Source organism: Oreochromis niloticus, linkage group LG5 (genome assembly GCF_001858045.2).
Source record: "Oreochromis niloticus isolate F11D_XX linkage group LG5, O_niloticus_UMD_NMBU, whole genome shotgun sequence".
NCBI classification, from domain to species: Eukaryota; Metazoa; Chordata; class Actinopteri; order Cichliformes; family Cichlidae; genus Oreochromis; species Oreochromis niloticus.
Genome location: NC_031970.2, coordinates 14,710,899 through 14,734,144, shown reverse-complemented (window position 1 = coordinate 14,734,144; position 23,246 = coordinate 14,710,899). Strand labels below are relative to the sequence as shown.

The 23,246-nt window shown below is 37.5% G+C and overlaps 2 protein-coding genes across 3 annotated transcripts; both read right to left on the bottom strand.

The window, feature by feature from the left end:
• Window positions 1-10,731: 10,731 nt before the first annotated feature.
• On the bottom strand, window positions 10,732-20,407 carry chmp4ba (charged multivesicular body protein 4Ba). The gene is made up of 5 exons (XM_003448373.5): window positions 20,051-20,407; window positions 14,433-14,610; window positions 14,010-14,124; window positions 13,417-13,537; window positions 10,732-13,292 (listed from the first exon to the last, which is right to left on the bottom strand). The coding sequence occupies exons 1-5, from the start codon at window positions 20,232-20,234 to the stop codon at window positions 13,228-13,230; spliced, it is 663 nt and encodes a 220-aa protein (XP_003448421.1). The 5' UTR covers window positions 20,235-20,407; the 3' UTR covers window positions 10,732-13,227.
• A 723-nt stretch (window positions 20,408-21,130) lies between these two features.
• LOC100695841 (uncharacterized protein C20orf85 homolog) lies at window positions 21,131-23,030 on the bottom strand. 2 transcript variants are annotated; one of them, XM_003448374.5, is made up of 4 exons: window positions 22,865-23,030; window positions 22,512-22,593; window positions 21,890-21,988; window positions 21,131-21,810 (listed from the first exon to the last, which is right to left on the bottom strand). In XM_003448374.5, the coding sequence occupies exons 1-4, from the start codon at window positions 22,921-22,923 to the stop codon at window positions 21,676-21,678; spliced, it is 375 nt and encodes a 124-aa protein (XP_003448422.1). In that variant the 5' UTR covers window positions 22,924-23,030; the 3' UTR covers window positions 21,131-21,675. The 2 variants fall into 2 exon arrangements, with proteins under 2 accessions (XP_003448422.1, XP_005453670.2); XM_005453613.4 differs by having other exon boundaries at window positions 22,852-22,971.
• Between the last annotated feature and the right edge of the window lie 216 nt (window positions 23,031-23,246).

Below are 23,246 nucleotides of genomic sequence, written 5' to 3'. Positions count from 1 at the left end.
ACAAATGTACTTTTGTAAGAATGGTCAAAAATCCCCCAAAATACACTCCTAAACCATGTGGAAAGACTTTCCAGAAGAGTTGAAACTCTTATGGCTGCAAAGAGTGGGGCGACATTGTATTAAACCCTATGGGTTAAGAATGGGATGTCAATCAAGTTCGTATGAGTGTTAAGGCAGGTAAGTGAATACTTTTGGCAGTGTAGTGTATTTATCCCACAAGTTTTTCAACTTTTTGGTTTATTCACACAATATTTTATAATATTTAATCATTTTAATTAATATTTAAAAATGTAATATGGTTAGGTAAAAGATGTGTTTTTCAAATGTTTTACTAATGAGATCAAGTGGTCAGTAGGATCATATGTATGCTTTGGTTCCTAAACTTTGACTGGCTTTCAAATCCACCGTAGTCCCGACATCTTTGTTGACATTTAAACCCCGCACGCTATGAAAATGTGTGAGATGTTTCCTTTATTCAGTTAATTACACTTTAATTTCGAAACATGTTACTTTCATTGTATCTCCTTGTTCAGGTCTACCTTTTTTTTAAACAATATTTTTATTAATTTTCATTTTCACAAACAACCCATAATTACATAATATAATATGGTGTACAGTTCACAGCAATAAAAACAAAACAAAAACAAGGAAACTGAACACAGAACACCAGCTCAGATCCATCTAAACAATACCTGGGGTCCCAGTAATAATATACAGCATGAGAACTCAAGAAAATCCTTGTAGCATGACATTAGAGACATCAGGTCCCACATATTTCAAGCAGGGTTCTCACACCATAAAGAATTGGTCTGTTTTTGAGTGTAATATACATGTAAGATATTCCAGTGGCACTAGATCAAACACTACTCTTTGCCAGCCTTTAACAGTAACAGTTGGTACTTTTTCATTAATGCATGCAATCACCGCATAGGTGAGAATACAATACAACCTACTATTATTCTTGGAGATTAAGCGCTGGCTTGGGAGGCCCAGAATGAGAGACACGGGGTCCATCTCCAATTCAAAACGCAAAATCGTCTCTATTTCAGACAACACACTAGACCAGTACCCTTGCAGTTTCAAACATGACCAAAAGCAGTGAGTTAGGGTACCAATTTCTGTCTAAGGTCTACCTTTTTACTCATAATACCTATTACTTGCCTAGATTTCTAAAGCTTTCATGATTATATAGCATTTATGTAATTATTTGTCTTTATGTCCCAAACATGATTCATATTTCCAAAAACAGTAAATTTACAAAATACACACACACAGATAGTTTAGTCTCAGTGGAACAATCTGTCAGGTCAGTGGAGCCACCCAGTGTATTACAGCCTGTAGACTGGATTACCCAGTTAAAGCAAGTTCATACAGCCACTCCCAGACAACACCAGGAGTCAAAAGTGTTAAACCACTTCAATTGCCAAATGCTGCGTGTCAGAGAAAACGGAAACTGCACGTTAAAAGTAGGGACACTAGTATAGGCTTTCAGACAGTGTCATCAAGTAGGCACTGATAGTCATGCGCTTGGTTATTAACAGGAAAAAGGCCATAGCTGTTCAATCACAGATTCTACATGGTTCACTAGAGGATACTTGCACAACCGGAGCTGGAGAAGCAGTAATGGAGGACAAACAACTGAGCCAGTCTTTGTATTGTGAGGAAAACAAATTCCAATAGTGCAGATTAGACCTGATTAAGCAGCTTTTTGCTTATGCATGCAGAGAATTTGACTGCAGTTTAAAGGTATGCTAGGTCTAGAGTGTGCTGGATTCATACTATACAATATTTGTTTATGATAAGATTTGTCAGTTTAATGTTGTGAGAGCCATACATTTTTGCTCTGACTTGGCAGTGACGTGACAGTATGCACTGGTCTCTAAGCAAGGACCTAAGCACCTTCTGTAGCTGATACTATAGTTTTGTTTTGTTCTGGTAACATTTATTGCATGTCTGCAGTCCTGTATAATTTGTTCATGTCATGATATAGGATGTCTGGGATCTCTTGGTATTTGCCTAATGTATAAAACCTTCTTTAAAGAACTATTTAGGTGAATAATTTTCTTCTGTTTTGCACTTTCTTCCTGTGATACATCCAGATATTATGGATAATTCATTTTGCATTCTGAGGCCTGTATAGCAGACGCAGACATGTATAATATAAGGTGACTAGATAACTGGCATATAAAAATACCACTTGATTTCATTAGCTTGTAACTACAGTAGATGAGTGGCTTAATAGCTCAAAGAACATGGTTGAGGTTTAATCTTCTAGCAGATAACCTTGTGAAAGGAGGCCAACAGCTGTCACCTGTATTGTGGGTTGTGTCCAGATCCAATCCGATCCGGCTATCAATGGATATCTCGTATTTTCAGTAACAATACTGCGCTATTAAATGTCTATGACACAGAATAACAGGTGCAAGCATTATAACCCTGCACTGTAAAATGTAATTCTAGATGTTTGTTATTTCAACATATTATTCTATATCAGTTTGACGATAGATGACTGAAGTTGTTGTTATAACATAGAATTACAAGTTAAAAACGTCCCAATTACACCAAAAAAAGCTAACTTGAAAACTCATGTCCAGCTAAATCAGAAACTTATGTGAACTTGACAATGTGGGTAAGTTGAGCACAGCAGGATTCAAAACTGCCTCACGTGACTCCTACCGAGGTGCATCATGGGGAATCGGCGGTTAACGACATGCTCACTTTACTTGGACGTTTTCTAATCGTCTTCTTTGGAATATGCTTTCAAGGTGAGTAACATTGGTTATAACTATAAGGAAAGAGAGCTACAAAAGTTGGAACATGTTTTGAATTTATGGCATGATGTGTGTTTTTCTCTTTTACCGAAATGTTTGCTTTAGCTAATGTAACTTTAGCCGACAAGGTCCAGCTTGTGTGTCATGACCAAACTTGACCTAATAAACTGACACATGGCCTTTTTTATGGGTTTAATGTGGTACTGACCAAATCACAAGTATTGTGCCGCTAGCTTTAAGGTTGTGCACTCAACCACTGTTGCGATATTAGCAAGCTAACTCAGCTAATTAATAAAGCTTATTTCATATTGTCTCTGTACTTGTAAATTTCTTTCAAGTTCACAGGCTGTTGTATTTTGGTGGAAGTTCATTTTGGGAATATTTCCAATAACTGGCTGGGTTCAAAAAGAACTTTTTGGCAGGACTCCGATGCTTGTTGTCATCTGTTTACCCCTATGTAATCACTTAAGTTGTTATTAACTGCTGCATGCTAAGCTGCAAGAGTGCACTGAGGATTGAGACAAAATATGGTCTACAAACCAGCATTATATTAGTTTTTATCAGATAGTCCTCCAGTGTGTTTATTTTTTGCTTTAATTCTATTGTGCAGTTATTTGTTACCCTGAAATGCTTGATGCTTAACAACAGCTCACTATTTTAACTTATTTTTGAACTCTTGTGACTAGTATGACTAGACTGTGTGAGTTTCCATACTAAAAGAGCTGTAGTGATAAAATAATTGGCATCAGAGACACTGATTTTTGGCATGGTATACTGCAGAAGTTTTTTGTTTTTGTTTTTTTGCATAATTTACCTTTTAATTAAACTGCATTCCCTGTATTGTAACAAAACTAATATTGTTTATATGTCAGAAAATTAGCAAACATGAATAAATGGCGAAAACAATATAATTATAACATATATTTTTATTTTACTTATTTTAGGTCTGTGAAGCCAAACTTGATGCTGGGGATTTATTTTTGTCAGTGGAGTCAAATGGTAAGTTACAATTTGTGCATTTTGTCATACTGGAAACACCACAGATTATATTGTAACTTAATAGCTCTGTAGAACAAATGATATAAAGATTGTAGTGTCAGGGTACTTCTTAAGAAGTAATATGGCACTATTGATGATCACATGCAGGTGGCATAAACTAAATATTCAGACGTGCTACCAACAAATGATTCATTAACAAAAGCAATGGAGCAGACTGTTTAGGTTCTTGTGGTTGTAATAACATCCATAACTGCAAGTTTGTCATTAATTTATTTTCACAGGTCTAGATGATCACATCTGTCTTTGTCATTTAAATGAGGTGGACTTGCAAACTTTGCACTTTTTGGGGGTAAATTGCTGTCCACTACATATACACAGAATGTGCACAGTATTTCAGATCTAAAAAGGGAGTATGTAATGGACTTGCTGGCTTTAATGTAAAAAGCCTGTTGTGTAACTTTAATGAGACAGTTGGACTAAAACAGTATTGCTCACAAGGTAAACATCTGAGGAATAAGGAAATTGTTACTTGTCCTTTTACTCAGTGTTCTTTTAATCGCACGTTTACTAAAGTTTTACATCACATAAGTCATTTTCACAATCATTCTACTTTAAAAGATTTCAAGACAGAGCTTATTGTTCTCTGAACTTCCTTGTTTGCTGAACGGCAGGTAAAGTGCATCTTTTGTTTGTTTGCTTTTGTGTGTTTGTGTTTTCTCTAATGGGCCTCAGATGACTGTTTGCTTAAATTTGGGTCTCAAAGAATCTTTTTTTTATTCTGCCTGTACTCTCCACCCCTCTTCTTCTATTGCTCAGGTTGAAGCAGAATTTGCCCGTCTTACATCTGTTGACCTGAAAGGGTTCCTTTTTGCTGTGCTTGACCATTATGGAGAGGTTCGTGGAGCTGTAGAAAATCAAGAGCGGCATAGGAGGGCTAACTAGGCTCATAAGATGCTTCGGTGATGATGTAAGTGTTCAACTGCGAAATCTAATCCTTTGTTTAAGTTTTAGGTTATCCAGTTCAACTGATGAACTCATTGAAAGAAAGCTGATAAGTAAAGTCTGTCATCATATTTCACAACCGGACATTTAGTGTGGTAACTTTTACAGAATCTGTGTATATTGGTGGTAGGTTGGATATCATATTCTACTTGAATGTCCTGATAAGCCTGATTCAAAATCTCCAATGATAATCATATATTGATGGAATTATGTATCAAAAAGCTGTGAATTTGGAGCTGTCTACATGCTTTATAAACACTGTTTAAAAAGTGTTTTTGTTTTCTTTTTGACTTCTTTGACCAGAGCCCTACACAAAGGAAGAGGACAGAGGACCTCATTTTCTAAAGGAAGAGCCCTCACACACTTTCAAGACTGTGAAGGTTAGCATTGTTTCTTTTAGTAAATTTAATAATGACAGCACCACAGTGGATTTTAAATGAAACATATGGCATCTATGAAACAATAGATGCCACATGATAACATGTGTACTTTTTCCTCACCAAATGTATTATTACAAGATCTTTGACACTGGATTTGGTCTAGGTTTCAGAGTAACTAACTGGCAAGCTAGCATTGATATTATTAGTGTCTTGTGTTTATTCATGTCTTCACCAGGGTCTTTGACATTTCGCTGCTGTACTGTTCACTTCAGCTTTACGTTTGATTTCTCACATTGTATATTGTAATGGCAGAGATATTAGGATATTTAAGGGGCTGCAGTGGCTGCTACAGCTGTGGGGGGCAATACTTTGGTGAAATGTCTTGGACCCTGGAAAAGAGACTGTGTAGACTGGGTAAGCAATTAAAGGTTACTGGCCCAGAGTCATTGGGCAGCTGGGTAAAGGTGGATGTTGATATTCAGTGCCAATTATGCAACCTGTTCAGCCATGTCTATATGCTCTTTTTTCATGCTGTTAATATAGGGGGAAAAATAAACTTTAATCAATAAACTGATTAAAGAAGCATTGTCTATGGAGCCATAATCTGATCCTGTAGTGTAGCTGCAGTTTGCACATTTCATGTATTCTCAGCCAGATTTGGTTTAGAGCACAGCCAATATTTAGCATAAGTAGATTTAAATTCACACACTGGTGATGGCAAGCTACATTGTAGCCACAGCCGCCCTGGGGCGCACTGACAGAGGCGAGGCTGCCGGACACTGGCACTACCGGGCCCTCTGACCACCACCAGTAGGCAACAGGTGAAGTGTCTTGCCCAAGGACACAACGACTGAAACTGTCGGAGCCGGGGCTCGAACCGGCAACATTCCGATTATAAGACGAACTGTCAACTCTTGAGTCACGATTCAGTCATCCACCCATGTGTGTGAATGACTGAATGTGTAAAGCGCTTTGGAGTCCTTAGGGGACTAGTAAAGCGCTATACAAATACAGGCCATTTACCATTTAAATTGAAAATTTTGTTTGAATTCTGCAATTGAAGACATGCTCAGTTATTTATGAACATGGTCTTTGTTTAAAGCAAGAAATGGATTTGTAACATGGGGGTGCATATCTCATTCTGAAAAAACTTTAACAACTAATAAGTGTTACCCAAAGCCAATCACCATCATCCAAAGCATCAGTATGGCTGTTCTTTGGAAAGACATGAATTGTTAAGCACAAGGGATATTGTGTAATTGTAATTGTGTAATTTTTTTTTTTTTTTTTTTGTCTTTGAACCCTTTTATAGCCGACAGGTATTGAAGACACGTTTTCTAAGAGGATGAAAGTTGGCATTGCGATGGTGAAAGAAGAAGACATCATCGATGTGTTGGTTGTCCTTGAGGCGGCAGTAATCCTGTCTAATCTGAGGGATGTCTCAAGTGCCATTTCCATGCTGATGGGCCTTCTTTTTGCCCTCAACATACACTATCCAAAGGAACTTAAGGACATCTTTGAAGCCATTCAGAACATCCTAATGAACATTGGTGGAAGGCAGTGCATCTCACTAGTGCATGGTCTAAGAAACAGACTCTTGCAGAAAGCCATGCAGAACTGTAATTGTATACTCCTTAGTGTTAAGGACAGTTTTTATTTTACTGTTTGTTTTTTTATTCTTGCAAGTTCTCATTCTCACTTTTGTATGTCACTAAATGACTACACTTTACATTCCAGATTAGACAATTACTCATTTGTTCATGGTTTAAGAAACTTATGTGAACAACAATATAATGGTGGACTCTGCAGATGCTTATCTCATGCAAGTCAGTAGTTTTTCCTTTGTTTTGCAATTGAGCAGACTCAAACTGATGTTTCTGAAATATCCATCTTATCAAATGTTTCAGAAGCATGCACTCATTTTCAGAGATATTGGTTCTGTGGAATTTGTTGCAATTGTAAACGAAGACAAATACAAGAGTTTGATGTCTTAGTTGTTATAAACTGATCTTTACTGTCACTTATCAAAGGTTTTGTACTATTTTAATATTTCAAGTTTTATGCTAACAGGTGTGACTGAGCACAATGAAGTTTAAAAATTTTGCAAATGTAAAGAATAACTTTTCTAAAATATCAAGTGTCCCGTTGATACATTACATTAATGCAGACTTTATGTTGTTACTTCACAAGAATCACTACTGCTCCTAGAGTATTGGTCAGAATTTAATCTTCACCCAAACTGGGCTCAAGACCAAGTTCAAATTTATTGTTTCACAGGGAGCAGCCTTTGAGTTTTGATGGATTGTGAGCCTGATGAGCTACGTCACTGATTTTTCTGTTTCTCAGATGACTAAGATGGCACAATAAATGGTGAATGTTGGGCGCTCATGAGTAATTGTCTTGTCATGTTCTTAAAACAAACTTATGTACTATACTTGTATGAAATGATCAGATAGACTTTAATGGAATCTGTGGGTTTTTATTTTTTTTTCTGTAAACAACAGAAAATTTATTTAAAGGAATGTAGATATTTAAACCTGAGATCTAAGATAAACCTAACAGGTAGTTTTGCTGAAATGGATGTTAGAAAGCTTAAAAAACAAAACAAAACTTAAGATGTTTAATACACATTTTTCTTTACATCCAGTCAATCAACTCTGATAATTAAAATGAAACTGATTTACAAGCTCACTCAGCTACCTTAAGGAGCTCAGTTAATTAATACACTTAAATCAACTTAGCTAACAAATTATGTTAGTTAAGCTAAAATAGATTCCTAAGTTAAAAGAACTACTAAAGTATTTGAATTAACTAAAAAACCCAAGTCAACTGAACTAGGACAAGAGTTTAAACAATAGATTATTTTAATTTAGCTGAAAGGGTTTTCCCAAGTAAAGATGACAATTAAAGGAGTTGAACTGACTAACAAATCTCAGTCAACTAAACTAAGACGAAAGTTTAGACAACATGTAATTTTTCATTAAGATAACAATTGGTTGTGTTATAAGAACAAACTCTATTTCTTGACTTAACTTAAAATTTTAAGGCAGCCCTTTACCTCATATTTTTAAGTTGAAACAACAAGTTATATTTTACAGTGTGGATGTTTGATCTGTGTTTTGGTAATTCACTAGAGAAAACTGTAACATTTAACATAACAAACTTTTGTTTTTTTCACGTTTCATATCACAAAGTGTGATCATTTATAACATATCAAAAATCTCAGTTTTACCGACATTTTACCGACAACGTGATACCATGCTCATTTTCTAACCCCAATTCCTTCTGTGTCAACATCAACAAAAAACAGCCACCAAGACACATTATGGCCGGGGCCATAACAAGTGTAAAGTTCAATTCAATTTACTTTTATTTATACAGCGCCTCAAGGTGCTTTATATTGTAAGGTAGACCCTACAATAATACAACAGAGAAAACCCCAACAATCATATGACCCCTTATGAGCAAGCGCTTTGGCGACAGTGGGAAGGAAAAACTCCCTTTTAACATTAAGAAACCTCATGCAGAACCAGGCTCAGTGAGCAGTGGCCATCTTCAAATCAAATCAAATCACTTTTATTGTCACATCACATGTTCTGGTACACTGGCACTGCGCATGTGAGTGAAATTCTTGTGTGCAAGCTACACAAGCAACAGAGGTATGCAAAATACAAGAAACATAAGAAAAAAACCAAATATAAGAGCAGGAGTGCGACTGGGTGGGGAGAGGGGAGGAAGACATGACAAAAGACATGCAGTGGAAGAGAGCCAGAGATTAACAATAACTAATTATTAAATGCAGAAAGGTGTATAAACACATAGTGAGTGGAAAAAGTGACTGTAGAAGAAGTACTCAATGCATCATGGGAATCCCCCAGCAGCCTAGACCTACTGCAGCATAAGGGAAGATTCAGGGTTACCTGATCCAGCTTTAGCAAAAAGGAAAGTTTTAAGCCTAATCTTAAAAGTATAGACAGTGTTTGTCTGCCGAATCCAAACAGGAAGTTGGTTCCACAGAAGAGGGGCCTGAAAGCTGAAGGCTCTGCCTTCAGTTCTACTTTTAAAGACTCTAGGAAGCATGAGTAAGCCTGCAGTCTGAGAGCAAAGTGCTCTAATGGGTGATGCAGTACTATAAGGTCATTATATAGATAGAGCCTGAATAATCACAATTTTGTATGTGATGAGTAGGATTTTGAATTCAATTCTGGATTTAACAGGGAGCCACTGAAGAAAGTGCAAATTAAAGAAGGTAGTCCTACATATTTGTTTAATATGCACATTGAAGGAAACATCCTGGTCAAAAACGACTCCAAGATTCCTCACAGGTAATGGTAATGCCATCCAGAGTAAGCATCTGGCTAGATTTTTAGGACTACATACAATAACCTTAGTTTAACCTAATTTAGAAGCAGACGGGTTGTTGGTGCTTCTCACTGTCACCCAGCCGTCCTGTTCCCGGTGGAGAGCTAACGGTGCCTACGCTACCTTTGGCTGCAGCGTTTATAGGGGCCTGGCTAGCTACGGGTTTTTCCAGGGTGCAAAGCCAAGTCTCCAATTCAGTGATCCTGGCCTCCAAAGCTGCAAATAGACTATATTTATTACAAGTACATTTGTTGCTAAAGGGGGCTGAGCAGTAACTAAACATCTGACACAAAAACCAGGAAAGTGCAGCAGGGACAGGTGAAGAGGCCATGCTGCTAGCGAGTCACAAAAGACACAGTGAGTGAACACTGTGAATATAATTAGTGATCCTCAACAGAGAGTATGATTTGGATAAAGAAAGTGAAGATTACACTATGAAATAAGACATTATCTAGAGGTTTTTAATTAAATTGGCTACACCGACAACCTACACAAAAACACAAATGTGTGTTGTGACAGGAACAGGAAGTGACACTCTACCACAGAGAGAGACAACATAAGTGATATATTTTTATACTTAATAATTTGGAGCCCTCAGTGCAAATTGCCAACATGCAAGTTGCATTTAGGCTCAGGAGTTGATCCCAAATACATCTGCTGCATGCATCTGTGTAAAGGTTTACCTGAATGGTAACTAAAAAGTTAAAATATGATTAACACAACATAAATACACTGAAATGGAGTAGAAGGCAGGCAGTGTGCTGCATGTACCTCAAACTGGTTGCCGGTTCGAGCCCCGGCTTGGACAGTCTCGGTCGTTGTGTCCTTGGGCAAGACACTTCACCCGTTGCCTACTGGTGGTGGTCAGGGGGCCCGGTGGCGCCAGTGTCCGGCAGCCTCACCTCTGTCAGTGCGCCCCAGGGTGGCTGTGTATGAATGGGTGGATGACTGGATGTGTAAAGAGCTTTGGGGTCCTTAGGGACTAGTAAAAGCGCTATATAAATACAGGCCATTTACTGTTAATGTACTCATTGTTACTGCAGTCAGGTAAAATGAACAAATTTTGAGGGAAGGCAGGGTCTCCACAAGTTTTAAACATTACAAAACTGGACAGGTTGAAAGATGTAGGGGAAAAATAAAATGGTGACATAAACTCCAGATGTTTGCTGCCTGAGAAATATATAAAAGGTAAACTAATTCCAATACAGCCGTGCAGACACATTGAATCCCAACTTTATTAAGATAAAATGTATGTAACCTCCCACATTAACAACAGTCATGTCTGTGACATGGAAAACTTTCAATGTCCAACCGTATTTTACAGCCAAGCTGAGCTAAGATGGCTACAGGTCACATTGTATTTCTGATATTTGAGGTAAACAGAAAAAAATTATATATATATATATATATATTATATAAAAATAAACAAAAACAAGCATTGGCATATGCAAGTTTTATTTCCCCCATTTTATTTTATTTTATTTACATGTAAGGATTGGGGTTGACCCATTCTTAAATGCATAACAATTGAGCATTTTTTCCTAAATGTTTTACCTCTTAATTAAAATGTAGTTATGTTTGAATTACAGGAGAAAGCCAGTCATGATCAACCCCAATTTGTACAGTGAGAATTCTGTTTCCCCAAGAGGAAGAAGGAGATGTAGCTGCAGCTATAAGTCAAGGGACAAGTGAGCAGAACTTTCTTATGTCACATTTGTAATTAAGATGACCAACATGGAACAAATGCACCCCATGCTTGTCACACAGTGCTGAAAAGTCAATTCGTACTATGGGAGAGTTTAAATGGGGGGAAAAAAAAGAATCTACCTTACCATCTTAATTTGACTAAACAAGAGGTCACTGTGTCAAAAGTCTCAGAAAACATCACACACTCACACATCATCTTTAAATTCAACCAGCGTAGGACTTTAGATATTGTCACTGTGAAACCACAGACAGATGTCAGGCACAAACGGATCCAAGGTGTTGTAGTGTGCCCTCTGGCAGCTTTGCTGGAGTAAAAAGTTGACTACGTATTTATGAATGAATGGTCATAAATTTAGAGCAGCTTTATGTGTGCTTTTTCAGAATGAAGACTGGACTAAGCAGAAGCAGCAGAGGCGTTGGTGTCCTGAATATCGGTCATTATTACTCTTTACCATTGCATTAAAGTTGTAGACTGTTCTTCAGCTACAGCTGCATGATTAAAAGCAACAAAGCTTGGTGGCTTCTTAACAGCCTGCACTTTGTGGAGAGTTCACAACAACATTGCTCTCAGGGAAGAAGGCGTAGCTACTTATTTGTAAGATTGAGGAAATGTAAAGAGTGCTTATGAGAACTGAATGAATTCAACTGCAGTTTGGCAAGTCTGAACTTGTGGTTGTAGGGCTGACTGATCTGATTTACTGGTTTTACTGTTACTGCTATCACTGGGTGATCTGTACCCTTCCCCCTGCATGTTTGGCCCTCAGTACCCAGTTTGCTTGATTATCAAGCTCAGGCATGGTTTATTTTAGTGTGTCCCAACCAGCTTAAACAGGTGTAAACATCTGGTTTGATTCTTACTGTGCCCAAGCGCACAACTCTAATGCTTTCAACATCAGCCATGTCCCTGCAGCACATAGGGCATGTGAAAGGACAATGTGTCATAAGTGAAAAACCCACAAAGCAAACAGAACCAAAGATGCAATAGTGTTATGAAAGACTGCTTCTGTTGGATACAAGCAATGACATCAAGCTAAGAGAGTATAGGATAAAAAAAAAAACAAAACAAAAAAAAACAGAGATGGAAAGTAGTGGAGTAAAATATGAGGAGCAGCAAAAAAGAAGCATAAACTGTGTAGCACCAGCAGTAAATCATGCTTGGTAGCTTATGACCTCTAAAAAGCTCCTTAAAAAAAAAAAAAAAAATCCTGCCTGTCTGCTTGCTTTTTTTTTGGGTGGTGGTGGTGGAGTGTTCACCACATGCCGTTATTAGCAGGATGCAACTGATTAGATGACCCAGATGTTTTTCTTATTACACTTCAGCAGACAGAGGGACGAAGACATCAAATCTTGGATCCTTCCATTAAAGGATTTAATGTAGTTTACGACAGTAGCAGGTCTGTAATTTCACAGTGACGTTTAATGAGAAAGTCCTACACGTTTTAACTTTTCTGCTGCTGTTGGTAGCAGCAGCAATGGCTTGCTGTCATCTTTGTAGAAGAGCTGAGAGATGATGCAGGAAGCAGAAAAATGATTTATTGTCTTTTTTTCACCCCCAAAATGTGTTGAATTTTCACATTCCTTTTAGAAACAAGCCTTTTCCTGTTACTCCACACACCCTCCCAAAAAGTATGCACCCAAATGCTCATACACGATCTTTGACACATAACCACAGGCTGCTGGGCATGACATTATTTTTCCCTCTATGCCCTTTAGAAAAAGAGGAGTGCACAGCTGGAGCAAAGAGATTCATTCTGTAACATTAAACTGAAAAAAAAAAGAAAAAAAAAAAAAAGCCCGGGTTCATTTCTTTTGAAGTCATAAAAATATGTGCACAAGTGCATACTTCAAAGTTGGGGTATGGTTAGGTATTGGGAAGTAGGCTTTAAGACAGAGCAGCATGCCAGCAGCCAGCTCAGCAGCCCAGAGTCCCCATCTCTCTTCCAGATGCCTGGGATCAGTCTGGTAGCAGGGAGAAGGCCACTAGCTAGCTAGCAGGGCAAGCCAGCTCAGTTAGCCGCCCAGGCCTCGAGGTCTGCCATGTCGTCCTCGTCTTCTTCCACCTTCTTTTTGGCTAAAAAGGAAAAAAGAAAAACAACATTCAATTTTAATTTGAAAAAAAAAAGTATATTTTAGTCAAATGGATGGTGCACTGAACTGAACTAATACTAGTTTTGTTTTATTATGTGCCATTATACCTGGTTTGGATGGAAGTGATGTAGACGGTACACTGGGTAGATTTTCTGTGCCTCCGATCTCGAGAAGATTTTTGTCCAGCTCTTCCTGTTCCAGCTCCTCCAGCTCAGCCATGAGTTCATCCTAAACAGAGAAAAGAACAAAATAAATCAGATTTATGTAGATCAAAACTAACTAGACAGAAGCCATTTAGTAATACAGCAGATGTAAGATATGTATATATTTGCTTTACAAATCATTTAGAATCTCAGTTTTATTTTCTAAAAATCAGACTGAAAGAAAAGCATTTCAATCAGTAACTATCAGCAGTGGCTCCAACTCACTGCTGAAATGAGGCAGCAGCTACAGAGACATTATAGGAAAGAGGCAAGTCACTCACTGTGTAGTCACATTGTCACAGTAAAAATTTAAGTAAGTGTGCTTTGACTTTTTTTTATTAATGTTTTCATGGGACACTGTATCTATAATATAAATTACTATAACATTTGTTGTGACATTCATTTGAAAGCAAAATCTAAAACATCAGCCTAAAGCCTTTTAGTTTCTGTAGGTCTCATGTTTTTCTTTATTTGTTTGCTTTTTGTTTTGCTCTCACCTCATCATAGTCTTCCCCAAAGCCAACTGGTCTAGAGATCACATCTGAGATTTCTTGGGCAACCTCCTGTTGTTCTGTGATTTCTGCCATCAGATCGTCTACTTTGTCAATGTCCCTGTGAAACAGGAGAGTCAAAGATGGCATGTAAATGTTAGTAAATATATATAATTATACATTCTACAACCATGTACACTGCCAAGTAGAAGACTACAACACACACGTTTTACTATAAATGAATCTGAGGGGACAAATCTGAAGAAAAGGGGAAAAGGAGGAATTATTGAAGGGAACAAAGAAGGGGAAGCAAAATGGGGAAATAAAGTCTCATGACAGAACATACGGGGAAAAGTAAAAAAAATAAATAAAAAAAATGATGAAATAACAAAAGACTCTTTCGAGATACTGCCAGAACTTCTCTCATACATGTTTTCGTGTGCGGCCTTCATTGCTTTAGCTGCAAAGCCCATGTTCTTGAGCACTTCTGTGTTAGTGTTGGCGTTCTCCAGAGCTTCCCTCTGGAACTCAATTGTGGACAAGGTTCCGTCAATCTGAGCCAGCTGCTTCTCGTAACGCTTTTTCCTCTTCAAGGCCTGTAGAGCCGCTGGACAGGGGAAAAAAACAGAAGGGGAGATAAACTTAGTTTAGAAAGCAGCACAAATGCTCACCAGTATTCTATTCCTTTTTTAATATAAAAAACAAACAAAAAACACTGAAAAGAACAAAACATATATGAATAAATGTTGCTTATTTGCCTAATACTACTGTGCAGGCCGTTTTTTTCTTCCTATACACAACTGATCATGAATCACAAATGGGATCGATAAAGAATATGACCTATAAGCAGAGTCAGTATTGGCTAATTGGTATCATTAAAACCTTATCACCGTCCCATGACATCAGACATTACGATCAGCAATGCAGCAGCAAAGCTTGCTTTGTGCTGAAGTACAGTAAATGGTTTCATGCAGTCATCACGAAACAAGACTCAAACGGATAAAATCCTGTCTCAGCCAAATCTCTGCATGAAGTCACAACATGCTTCAGTCAGATTTTTTAGGTTTGTAACTCACTGAATTTCAACAAGTCCAGCAACTCATCAAGCTCACATAGGCCTGGATCAAACTAAGTTAGAAAGCACAACATTTGGAAATCCGGTGACGGTTCTTTGATTAGCTGAGAGGATTAAAAAAAAAAAATACATTTATGTATATGACTATAAATGTGTATTTTGGTTCCTGTGTTCTTCAGGGGAGTGGGGGTTAAATACTACCAAAAAACAAACAAACAAACAAAAACGACATCCACACACCTATACTGGGAATTCCCCTTAGGTGCTTACATAGGAAATCACCTTAACAATGGAGCAAGTGAAACTTACAACTGACTCAAATCTGCTGAGTCACAAGGAACTAAGAAAAGATGTATCTGTACACTGGGTGGATTACTGTTTAATTTTAGAGCATGAGACATAAAGAGGTCAAAAATTTTCAGGACCTTTTTTTCAACTGCACTTGTACTGGAAAAAAAAACATCCACATGAAAAGCACGCTCAGCAGTAAACGCATTCATATCAGTTCAAAATGTTTAACACAGTTGTCCAAATGTGCTTATTACTTACAAAACAAAACTGAAATTTTGCTGTTGTACAATTACAACAGGTTTAATACATCTTACAGTTCAGGTTGGTCTCAAAAATTTGTGATCACAGTTTTGTGAGATCTGAAAGAGGTCCTGCACTATTTTTAAAATTCAAAATGAATGAATGAGTGATTTAATTACTGAAATACTTACTAAGGGCCTTTTCAACACCCTCAAAATTATAATTAATACCAAACTATCTTAAAATTATTGAGCATATTCAGACTTTTTGAACAAGCTACACCTGATACAAAGTAGAATAATCCCTATAATGCAAAGGATTTGAGATTTTCTTTGTCACAGTAAAAAAATTAATTAAAAAAACTACTCAAGATTTCAGCCCATGTATTGCAAGGCAGGAAGCATGATGGTAATTCTTCTCCTTCCCAACTTTAGCTAATATATCTAATTAGTCTATTTTCATTGTTATTAGTCATTTCATATTTACCCATAGAATATCATAAAATGAAGTAAATATAATCCTATTGCTGCTATATTACATTATAAGGAACCGTATAAAACAGTAAGAAACAGAGTACACAAAGTTAACAGGATAAAGACCAACACATTGATAATGAGAAATGATCAAACTGTAGAAACAAGGAGATCCAACATGGTTTTTTTTTGTTTTGTTGTTGTTGTTGTTGTTGTTGTTTTTTGTTTGTTTGTTTGTTTGTCTCTGTTATCCTACTTGCACTATTTATTTATTTACTTATTTTTTGTTGTTGTTTTGTTTTGTTGTTACCCCCCTACCCCCCCTGTATAGTGTTTAAAGAAAAACAATAAAAAGAAAGTAAAAACAAACAAACAAACAAACAAACAAACAAAAACAGTAAAAAATGAAAATAAGCCCTTTGCTCTTAGCACTTTTTCATTTCTGAACTAAATAATAATTACAACAATAACATCAACATTGTACAATTTCTAAGACATGCTAAATGTTCCTCTAAATAGCAGAAGATAACCACATTAATAGGTCAAAATGTCCACATATGAGAATGTTTAGGTTAAAACCATTAGTCTTTCTACCAGTAGTCCACCTGTATAATTCTATTCTTAGTCACATTGCCCAGGGAAAAAAAGGGCCTCTGATACCTTGGATATACATCTTAAATTAAAGTTATGCATACAAAATAAAACAGTAATTAGTACAATACTCAAGATTTAGCAAAATACCAACATTTTCATATATTTCTCATAGAATCAATTCTAACAGTAATCTGTGGTTCCAAAAAAATCTAATTTACCCCCCTTCAGTGGGAGACTGCGGCACCCACGGTGTGGGACGGAGAGATTTCGCAGGTCTTTCCTCCCCACTGCTGTCAGACTCCACAACAAAGACTTCTGCAGCTGATCAAACCCTCACACGTGCAATAAGACTGTTATATGTGCAATTCTTTTTCTGACAAGTTGTACTTTTGTATCTTCTTACTCAGTTGTATATAGCATTTGTATTTTATTTTATTCTATTGTATTTATTATTCTATTCTATTTTATTCTATTGTATATAGTATTTTATTTTATTTTATTGCATTCCAGTGTTTTCTAATTTCTGCTACATAACTTTTGTTTTGTTACAGCAAAAGTGCAATTTCCCACCTGTGGGACTAATAAAGGTCATCTTATCTTATCTGATAACTTTAAATGTAATGTAATTGCTTAAACTAATGACATTCCTGTCAGCTGGAGGTACAGTTTGTCATTATTAAACTGCTTGTTTCTTTTTGTGGTTTGAGAGTGAGGGTGAAGTGGGTTGGTTGACGAATGAACTGTTAAAGGGTTAAGAACATTTGAATTTTTCTTCAACACAACAATGGGAGAAATGTAAGAGGCTTCTGAGAACACAAATTTGTTTTGTGGAAAATAAAAACAAATGACAAAACAACTGGTCAAGACATATGAATTTGAGCAAACATTATTATTTAACTCCAGAAGTGCACCTATGACGCATTAAGGTGTGGTTTGTTTCTAAGGTTACGTGACCACTGTTTCTACGGTAGCACATTTACATACCACAGCCAAATATAATAGAGGTGGGCCTAGTGTCTAGATACTTTTAATCGTTGTTTCACAAAAAAAGAAAGAGGGGAAAAAAATATCTGTTACCTTTACATCTTTACTACTCAACTTACAGATTAGAGTAGATGATGGCTTTGCTTAAAGGGGGATATTTCTTGCATATTCCCCAATAAATGCACAGGGAGTGTAAATCAGTCAACATACTTTAAAACCATATAACTGTTAATGTGACAATTCAGTTTTATGGGCTCTTTTGCACGAGATACACTTTGATGATGATGATAATGATGATGGGTAGTAATTTAGATTTAGAGGTTTATGCAAAATGTGAATGTAATATTTCCTCACTTTTGAGGAAAAAAGTGGGAGAGGACAGCTTCAGTGCAAGACAGCAAGGCTACATTTTACAGGAACATTTCGCCACCTGTCCACCTCTTTTCTTTGAAAAGCCTGTCAATCATAATCCACTAAACCTTGCTTAGTGGCCACAGCTGCCATATACCACCAACACACACACACACATGCAGACCTTTAGCAATCTACTTTGTGCCTAACCTTTTCCACTAGCAGCCAGACAGCAGCTGACAGTTTCCATTTGATCAGATTATATCAGCAGCTGGACCTATTCCTAGACTGATAACATCATTAGCCAACATCACACAAATCATTATCACATTATGTGGGTTGCAGAAATGCATTCAGACTCCGTGTTTCAGTCTCAGAGGTCGCTCTAATTCGGTGACGTTTTGCTTTTCCTGCCACTCTGCTCCTTTTTAGTGACCATCAGCAGTCTTCATGCAACAAGTACAATGTGGAGTCCATTTTGGTCTATGGCTATTTCAATGAAAAAACATAAGTGTCCGTGTGAAAAGCGACATCCTGAGTATTATAGACGAGACGTGGTGAATTAAATCACTAATACTTCAGTAATGTTAATAGGAAGAAACATCCATTTAGTGGTAGGCTGTCAGTAAACCAAATAAAGAAGTAATGAAAAATAGAAAATGTGGAAGAAAAAGTCAGTGGTCCTCCTTGAAGTACAGTAGAAAAATGTAAAACAGTGACCATAAATCTAAGAGTGCAATCGTGCAGCTGCCAATATTACAGCAGGGTTGGTATATTGTCATGAGGAATTTATGTATTGTGTACAATCATTCACCCCAAAGATAGATGGAGGCAGACTTATGGGATGAACTATGTTGAAAATCAGGTTTTGGAGATGGAAAGATTTTTCCGATTTAGATCACACTAAGACTTTAAAAACTACTTTTAGGTGACAAGCTCACAGTGATAGAAACTGGTGTTAAGCCAATAGTCTACTTTCTGTATTTGCAAGCATGTAAAGATCTGCTTGGGTCTTCGAGCCATGAAACTCAGATCAACATGTCATTAGTCTAACTGTTCTACTGCTACTCAGTTTAGCAGGCACACATGCGGTTGACACCGTTTAAGTGTAATCGCTGCACAGACATGTTCACTCACTAATAATTTTGTCCTTCAAATATGTAGCCATTTGATATACTTGTTTAAAATCACAGTATAAATTTACAAACCTGTGAAAAGTCCTACTCTGTCACTGTAATAGCAATGTTACAGAGAAGATAAAGATACTAGTCTTAAAAAAAGGAGTGGATATAATTTAAACTGTAACCACAGCGCATACTGCGGTATGTGAATGCATCTATGACTGACAATGTGCTTTATATGGTTACATGCCCAAGACTGAAGGGTGATATACTGTAGATTAAAAAAGGACACACGGCTAAAAAAAAGAAAATGGACAGAAATTAATTGTAAGGTATGACCTGCTAAAAACAATAGTTAAAATGTTCCAAAAAAAAAAGCTCCAGGTGAGGCTACCTTCTTCCATTTTATAAGATGAGGCAGGATTTATCTTTCAGATAAAACCCATAAATGTCGTTTAGAGAACAACCCAAAGTTTGTGTTGTTCAGCAGTTGTTTAATAAAAATAAATAGACACTGTCTGTCAAGTGAAAACAATATTAATATGTTAAATTTTGTAAATATTTAGAACAATACCTGGATATATATGCATGCAAAGTTAGTTATGCTCCTAAACATCAGTTTAATATTTGGCTGCCCGAGTCTTCTAACCTAAACGTTACAAACTTTTTGTCTCTTGTTTATTTCATTCCTTAAAGTTTTTTTCTCCCCTTCAGTTGTTTTATACGTGCCGGCCAGAAACTAGACATTTAAATATGGAGTCTTGTAGCCGGGTGGACAGACTTGTTTTCAGGTAGGCAGCCTGTCAACTAACAACTTCCCTCTTCCTTCTGTTGAGTTAGCCTCAGGCTAACTAAGAAACTAATTAGCCGTTCTGACAATTTCATTAAGTCCGACGCAGTTTACGGGCTTTTCCTCACCTCGTTTGTTTTTCGTGCCGTTTTTCTTCGCCGTCACGAGCTCCTGTTCAATTTTCTTCTCTAGGAAATCCTGTTTTTTGGCCAACATCTCCTCGGTCTCTCTGAGTCGCTGGATAGCCTCTTGGGGTGTCGGCGCTTTCCCACCCTTACCCCCGCTTCCGAATATCTTGCCAAATAGCGACATTTTTCTAGCTTAAATGTAAACTTTAACTTGTGGGTTAACCGTAGACAAAGTCCGCTGACTTTCTGATACCACACAGGTTAAAAAATAAAATGCGCGTCCCTCCCTGTTGCCGAGGCTGTTGTTGTTTTTGTCTCTTCCGCTTTCAAAGCAGGCCTCGTGATGTCATTACGTCAGCGTGACTCATGCGTGGAACTATGGGGAATTTCACAGTTGAGCAAACTAATAAATGCTCATTGTGGTTATTGCCAGTCAGACGCTACATAACCTGTTTTAAAACACTGTAATTGGAAAAGAGTGGTTAACACATAGAGACAGGGAGTCATTCAGAATCAGATTCATATTTGGCAAAATAAATCCATTTGGTATCCTTGTTGGTCTTCAGACAACAATTCTGACGGCTAAAGAACCAAATGGGACAGGCAAAAAAAAAAAGAAAAAAAAAAGAAAGAATCAGATTCACATTTATGGGCAATTTAAAATCATCAGTTAACCTAACATGTAGGTCTTTGGACCGAGAGAGGAATCCAAAATACTCAGAAAGAGCCGATGGAGTAGTAAGAAAATCAAAACACAAGAAAAAGCTCGTTCAGTCTCATTACTTCTGGTAATATTGGCTAATTGTGTAGTTACAGTATTCTGCCTTTGCGGGGCAGTATTGTGACACAGGTGGAGATTTATCAGTGATTTTATGTTAGAGCCATTTTATGTTTTTGATGGTATTGCAACTTGCCAACACAAGAGGGAGTAGTAACGCTACTTGTTACTGTCTCAACAGCCATTTAATCAAGGTTCAGTGGCGCTCAGGTGTGATGAGATGGGACAGAGGGAAACATTGTTTTTAAATTTTTTTTTTTTTATCTTGTATCATTGCGAATGAGTGGATATCAGACTCAGAATCAGAAAGACTTTATTTATCCCCAAGGGGCAATTAACATACAACAGAGCAGCATGGCGTTGAAGATAAGGACAGGGCATAAACAGGCAATAAGAGTATTGCACCATTTTGCTGTTTGCCAACCGCCAATAAAAAATATAAAGAAGAAGAAGAATCATCATGTATGGTCTTGTTAGATCCTGTTGGCATCATCTAAAGAAAATGGACTATAGAAACCTGAGCTTGATGCAAGTGTTATATGGACATTGTTGAAATTAGAAGAATAAATAATACATTGTTTTTTTTCAAGGAAATTTTCAATGGACAATTAATGGACAGTTTTGCAAACCACTTGTCATCTCATCATCTGTGGTGGTTGATCTTCGACTGGCGAAATTTATGCCCTACGCTGAGTCTGAAGTCAGAGTTGTGAAAGTTTTTTTTGTTTTATTAATGTGGAATAGTGTCAAAGAGACCATGAAATATGCCAAATATGCTCCAGCCATTAGTCATTTATTAGGTGAGACAACAGTGGCCAAGGACTTTTACTCAAATAGCTACAAAAGGTCAGCCCAAATCCTTCAAAAAACTACGCCTCCCATGATGCACTGTGCCGTACTTTTCCAGCTGCAGATGTGAGTGACCTGAACGCCAACCAATCATGCCCTGAGTTGTCTGAGGAACAGGAGGTGAGGGGCTAACCTGAAGGGAAAAAAACCCAAAACAAAACCTGTCAGATACATGAGAAAGATAGATAAACAGATAGATAGCCAGGTCATACATGTATGTATCTTTCTGGAGGGGTCAGAGGTCGTGTAGTCAGGTGCTGGGGAAGCTCCACTTTGACTGCCTTCTTCAGCTTCACACTTTCCACCTCATACTAAAATGCACATAAGAGAGAAGTTAGATCCACATATGTGGAATCCGGAGACCTGAAACAATATGAATGTTGTGTTTATTTAAACATTTGATTTGTAATTTGTGGGAATGTTTGTAATAATTAACTGTATATAAAAGATGGACATAGGCACTAAAAAGTCACCCCCTTTTCAGTGATATTTCAAGCTATGTGTATTTGTGTGTGTGTGTGTGTGTGTGTGTGTGTGTGTGTGTGTATGTGTGTGTGTGTGTGAAATTAAGCTTGGAAAAAAAAAAGCCTAATGAGAGAATGCAATCTGACACCAAAGGAGAGAAGCCCCTTTAGTTTTATTTGATGTCCATTTAACTGATGTCTGACTTGAAGGAGTATTTCTTGGAATTTCTGTCAGTTTTTTCCCACATGTTGTGGACTAGAAGGGAATCTATGATTGTACCCTAACCAGTGGACAGGTGTTAAAGGTCCGTGCTCCACTGGTTACCCTTCATTCAGTAAAATGAGCGGTGCTATCTGTGGCTGTCTTTACCTCCTTGTAGGCTTCAGACAGGAAGCCCCACTTGTTAGGCCAAACTTCAGCCGAGTGTTTCTCAGCCTTTACATGCGCTTTCCTAACACACAAATACAAATATGTTTGTTTTTTTTTTATCATATGTGGTACCCTGCATCATACACCAGTGGAAAGAAACAAGCCGTTCTTCCAGTTTCAGCACTGTCTGCAAATCCAGAAAGAGCTGAAGGTCTCACTCCAGTCAGAGTAATGACTGCTTTACATGCCGTTGCTCAAAGAAGACCTTCCTAGTAACTCAGCAGATATGCAAGAACATATTTTTATAAAATTTGACTAAAATCAAACATAAATAACATACTGTGACGATTTACCAGATTTCATCCTGATGCACATAGTTGATGGGTTCAGATGTTCGCTGTGGCTCTGCCATCTCTCCTGACCAGCGAGTGTTCGTGTGTCAGACTGTGTGGCCTCTTTCGCTCTGTCGAGATAATGTTTCATCTGTGTGTAAGCCATGCTGATAGGCCTGTTTACTGTGGTCATGGAGACAGGTTTCCCTGACACATATACCTCTGCAGTTTTCTCTGTGTGCGTGCGGCTGTGTGTGAGTGTGTGTGTAACCGTGGTGACAGTGGGATGGATGAAGCCATTGGAGGGTTGCTGCAAGCTCAGACAATTTCGTTTTTAGTATCATACTAGGTTAAGCTGCTAAGTAGCTAACATGAGCATGCTAACATTCTCAAATAAAATGCT

Coding starts and splice junctions, on each gene's coding strand:
- chmp4ba (XM_003448373.5), bottom strand. CDS start 20,234: ATGTCGCTATTTGGCAAGATATTCGGAAGCGGGGGTAAGGGTGGGAAA. Junction 14,611..20,050: donor CGGCACGAAAAACAAACGAG/GTGAGGAAAAGC, acceptor TCCCCTGTCCAG/CGGCTCTACAGGCCTTGAAG. Junction 13,538..14,009: donor TTGGGGAAGACTATGATGAG/GTGAGAGCAAAA, acceptor TTCTCTGTTTAG/GATGAACTCATGGCTGAGCT.
- LOC100695841 (XM_003448374.5), bottom strand. CDS start 22,923: ATGGCAGAGCCACAGCGAACATCTGAACCCATCAACTATGTGCATCAG. Junction 21,989..22,511: donor TGTCTGAAGCCTACAAGGAG/GTAAAGACAGCC, acceptor TGTGCATTTTAG/TATGAGGTGGAAAGTGTGAA. Junction 21,811..21,889: donor CTCCAGAAAGATACATACAT/GTATGACCTGGC, acceptor TTTTCCCTTCAG/GTTAGCCCCTCACCTCCTGT.